The sequence below is a fragment of the Olea europaea genome, unplaced genomic scaffold, assembly GCF_002742605.1.
Source record: "Olea europaea var. sylvestris unplaced genomic scaffold, O_europaea_v1 scaffold337, whole genome shotgun sequence".
NCBI lineage: Eukaryota > Viridiplantae > Streptophyta > Magnoliopsida > Lamiales > Oleaceae > Olea > Olea europaea.
Genome location: NW_019252694.1, coordinates 458,223 through 462,975, shown reverse-complemented (window position 1 = coordinate 462,975; position 4,753 = coordinate 458,223). Strand labels below are relative to the sequence as shown.

The window sequence follows — 4,753 nt, the reverse complement described above, 5'->3', positions numbered from 1 at the left end:
ATGCTCCTATCGAGGTACCCACTTCTCCTATTATTACTTCCATAGCTCCTATTACCACAGCTACTACTGATGTACCCCCTGAGTCGACACATATGAGTTCTCCACCATTGAAGACACACACAAATGGTACTCAATCAACGCAGGGATCAGGTACCGAGACAGTTCCTCAAACCACTCTTGCACAGGGGTTGTTGGCTGAGATCAGCTCAGAGCGACATAGTGTCAAGCATATGCTGATTGATCACTTTAAGAAGGACCATGGAATGAAAGTTGGATCTACCATGAGATTTGCTATTGAGGACTTGGTTTTTAAGCTCTTTGGAGAGGGACCTTCTGTAAGTAAGACTCCTACGCATACACCTTCACCTGGTCCTTCTATCACAGCTCCTACACACAATAAGGTGAAAGAACATATACAGAGAGACATGGATGGCATGGGACTTGGAAACTGCATGCAAAATGCAGAGGACGATGTCCCTACAGCAAGCAGGTCAATCTCCCATGATTCAGATGTCGTAGCACAGAACACCATGAGATTAGACGCACCTACGACTAGTACAATGAGATCAGATGCACCCGCTTTTCGCCCGACATTCAGTGCACCACCATCTGAACAGTACTTATCAACAAAGCAGGCTCCTACACGCAGGCGAGACCCCTCTCCAACGAGTGAGCCAGACATCGCAGACTACTATGATCCGGAAATGTTTCAAACCAGACGCATGACCCGATCAATGTCTATGTACTACCACCCGAAGATTTACCCTCGGGAATACCCATGAGTACCTTTCATTACTAAACCCTAAACCCTAAAACCCTAAACCCTAAGCCCTAAAACCCTAAACCCTAAAACCCTAAAACCCTAAACCCTAAAACCCTAAACCCTAAACCGTGCACCACCATCTGAACAGTTCTTATCACCAAAGCAGGCTCCTACACGCAGGCGAGACCCCTCTCCAACAAGTGAGCCAGACATCGCAGACTACTATGATCCGGAAATGTTTCAAACCAGACGCATGACCCGATCAATGTCTATGTACTACCACCCGAAGATTTACCCTCGGGAATACCCTTAAGTACCTTTCATTTGTTTTTGTTCGTATCTTGTTTACTGTGATTGCATTTTATCTTCAGATATTTGTTACAATTTACATTCGCTGGAGGTCAGGTCCATGCCCCCCTCCTCTCTTTGTTTTCCCGCTTTTCATTATATAAACTAGTGGTATTTGCTTAAAAAAAAAAACCCTAGACCCTAAACCCTAAACCAAACAAAACCATAACCAACCCTTCCATTTTCTCTCTAGAGATAGGAGATTTTTGGTGATTTCTAGCCACCCAAAATGGAATCACATCCGGCTACATTCCGGCCGCCCAGGCCACCGGATCCGACCACCAATAGATCCCCCTCACTTCCCTCTATAACCTACACCCAACCGCCGGCAATAAACTGGCCGGAATCTGATGAAAATAGGGGCCAAAAACCGGATCTGCCGCAAGCTATTTCTGCCGAAAAATACTATTCCGGTGATACCCACGCCGGCGCACCACTGCCGGTCGATAGCCCTCTTCCAGACGATCACAACCATGGTCGCCGTTCACCATATGGAGCCTCCGATCGATCGGAATTGCATCTGAAAGTCCCGCCTGCGCTGCCTGCCGTTTTTCAATTTTTCGGCGCCTCCGGTGGGACCCACGGTCGCGGACCACTGCCAGTCGGTAGCCCTTCTCCAGACGATCACAACCATGGTCGCCACTCACCATTTGGAGCTCCCAATCGACCGGAATTGCACCTGGAAGGTCCGCCTGCGCTGCCTGCCGAATCGCTGCCTCCCTTTCATTTTTCCGGCGCCACCAGTGGGACCCACAGTGGCGGACCACCCCATACCGACTCCTCTCATCATGGGCAACATCCATATCATATGGGTCTTCATCAATTTCATCCCAATCTCGCGAATCGAACGGATCCAATCCCTCAAGGTCAAAAGTCCGATTCTCTCTTAATTGACCCCACAAATGTGTTCGATTCTGCAATTAAACGTGGGGTAAATGAAATTCAAGCCCCAAATACTCTGGGTAATGTTCCAATTGCTGAGATTACATCATTAATTTGTCGAATTTTGGAATCAAATGGTGTTCTTCACACCTCTAGCGCTGCTGGTCAGATTTCTTCCATTTCTGAGCATTATTTGAGAAAATTGACACCTCCGATGAACTCAGAAGGTCCAAAAACATCAGAAGGGCCTTCCAATTTGACCGAAAATATTACATTGGATTTTATGCCAAAATGCACACAAATCGAGGCAGTTGGTACTACTGTTTCTGGCCAGAATTCTGTATTTTTGACACTTCCATCATCTCCAGAGCATATGAAAACCTTTGGAGAGACCATTGCTCCAGCTGAAACTGACGGGAAATCTACATTGGGAAACGTGCCAAGCGGCACACATACCGAGGCAAATCCTTCTAATGTTTTTGGACCTCCTTTGATCCCAGGAACTGCACCACTGGCTCCAAATCATGGAAAAACCCCAAGGATCAACACTTTACCACCTAGTACATCCCAAACTGCGCGTACCATCAACGCGCGAGTCCCTCCTGCACGTAAGCAACCCCCACCACCACGTGCAACACAACGAGCGACTGCAACTTCCACAACTGCTCATTCTGGTCCAAAATCTTATGCTGCAGCAGTTGGTAATGTGCCAGTACTTTCTCAAGCAGAGAGGAGTCAAAAGAAGTCCTTTGCTCAAATTCTTCGAGCATCACAAGAATCTACTGACCACAAGCTCATTTCTAGGGACCCTTTCATCCATCATGGTGAACCTGCAGTTCTATTCACAGAGGCAGATGAAGAAGTCTTGGCTGAGCCATACAAGTTTACTCTTGTTGGCAAATTTGTGCACCGGAGGCCATCTATGCTTAAGGTACATGAAAACTTTTCTCGCTTTGGTTTTTGTGGTGATTATACTATTGGTCTAATTGATGCCACACACATTTTGATTCACTTGGCGCACGAGGATGACTATGCACGGTTATTCCTCAAACCACTGTGGTATATTGATGGTTCCCCTATGAGAGTCTTCAAATGGACTCCAAGCTTTAGTCCACTGCAAGAGACCCCAATTGCTCCAGTCTGGGTATCCTTTCCACTGCTGCCTATTCACTTTCGGGCTAAGAGCAGTTTATATGCTATTGCTAAAGCTATTGGCCTTCCGTTGCGTATTGATGAGGCAACATCTGATCTTCGCCGCCCTAGTGAGGCTAGAGTATGTGTGGAGGTTAATTTGGACTACGATCTCCCTGACAGAGTTTGGATTGAGAGGGAAAAGATCGGTGGCTATTGGCAACAAGTTATATATGACCAGAAGCCCGAATTTTGTTACAAATGCAGACATTTTGGGCACTTAGAAGTTCAGTGTAAACTTGGCATCAGATCAGCACCACCTCCTGTTGTTGAGCCTATCCCTAAACCTATTATCCCTGCTAAGGATAAGGACAAGGGAAAGGCAATTCAGGGTGAGCCACGTCAGAGGTGGACCCCAGTTCGTAGAGAGCAGAAGAGACAGCAGGCTAGCACATCAGGTGCACATGTTTCCCAAGCAGATCAACCTATTGTAGCCCAGTCAATTGCATCCATAGTAGACACTGCTTCAGTTAATCCTCCAAGAGTGCAGTCAGTAGCTCCAGACAATATTGCTCCTTTGAGTGCCATTACACCAGCCTTGGCTCCATCACAGCCTGTTATTCATGTTGACAGTGATTACACTGACCCCTTGGCTCACGACAAGTCTCGGCGAACACATGATTCAGAGGCTACAGATAGAGTTGTCAGACAGCTTCCCGGTCCTACACCTGGCCGTACTAGTAATCCTGCCTCCAGTTCTCCACTTGTTTGTCAACAGAACATTGAAGCTTCTATTCCTTCAGTAGAATCTGATCAGTCGGATACTGAAGCTACATCACAGATTGAGGTCCATCAGCAGGGTGTGTTCCGTAGGTCTTCTGCTGAGGATTTAGTGGGTATGGCTGGTAGATCAGAGGATGACGGTTTTGTCCGAGTCACAAGAAAGAAACACCCACGTTCTACTGATACTCCACATCCGAGCAGAAGGATCACCAGGAGTCAGTCACATGATACCTCTTCACATTCTCCATCCCTATGAGTGCCATCATTTGGAATGTGAGAGGTGTAGCTAGTGTAGCTACTCGTCGGCGCCTGAAGAAACTTATACAGCTTCATCAGGTTTATCTGTTAGTTTTACTGGAGCCTTTTGTTCTTCAACACAGCTTTGCATATATTCGACGTTACCTGCGCTTCGATACGGGAGCTCAGAATGAATCGAATAAGATTTGGTTTTTCTGGAACTCGGGGACTAATGTTACTATTATTGTTGATCATCCCCAATTTCTTCACGTTAAAGTTGAGGACCCCAGACTAGCTCTTCCCATATATTTTACTCCAGTTTACGCTTCTTGTGATGCTTCTGTCAGGAGGGATTTGTGGGCGGGTCTTCACCACATCCCCCTCGATATGGAGGACCCTTGGATAGTTGGGGGAGACTTTAACGTTATTACTCATGATGGAGAGCGCACGGGTCATAATACTCGTGATCGAGGCACTATAGCTTTTTCTGATATGATGTTGGACAGTGGTCTAGAGGATGCAGGTTTCCTTGGGAATCGATACACTTGGACTAATGGGCGGGTCAGAAAGAGATTGGATAGAGTACTCATTAATTCTTCAGCTGCAGCA

General features: G+C 46.7%; 1 protein-coding gene across 1 annotated transcript; it reads left to right on the top strand.

The window, feature by feature from the left end:
- Nucleotides 1–9: 9 nt before the first annotated feature.
- On the top strand, nucleotides 10–1,108 carry LOC111386004. The gene is made up of 2 exons (XM_023010432.1): nucleotides 10–606; nucleotides 901–1,108. The coding sequence occupies exons 1-2, from the start codon at nucleotides 93–95 to the stop codon at nucleotides 1,074–1,076; spliced, it is 690 nt and encodes a 229-aa protein (XP_022866200.1). The 5' UTR covers nucleotides 10–92; the 3' UTR covers nucleotides 1,077–1,108.
- The last annotated feature ends 3,645 nt before the right edge of the window (nucleotides 1,109–4,753 follow it).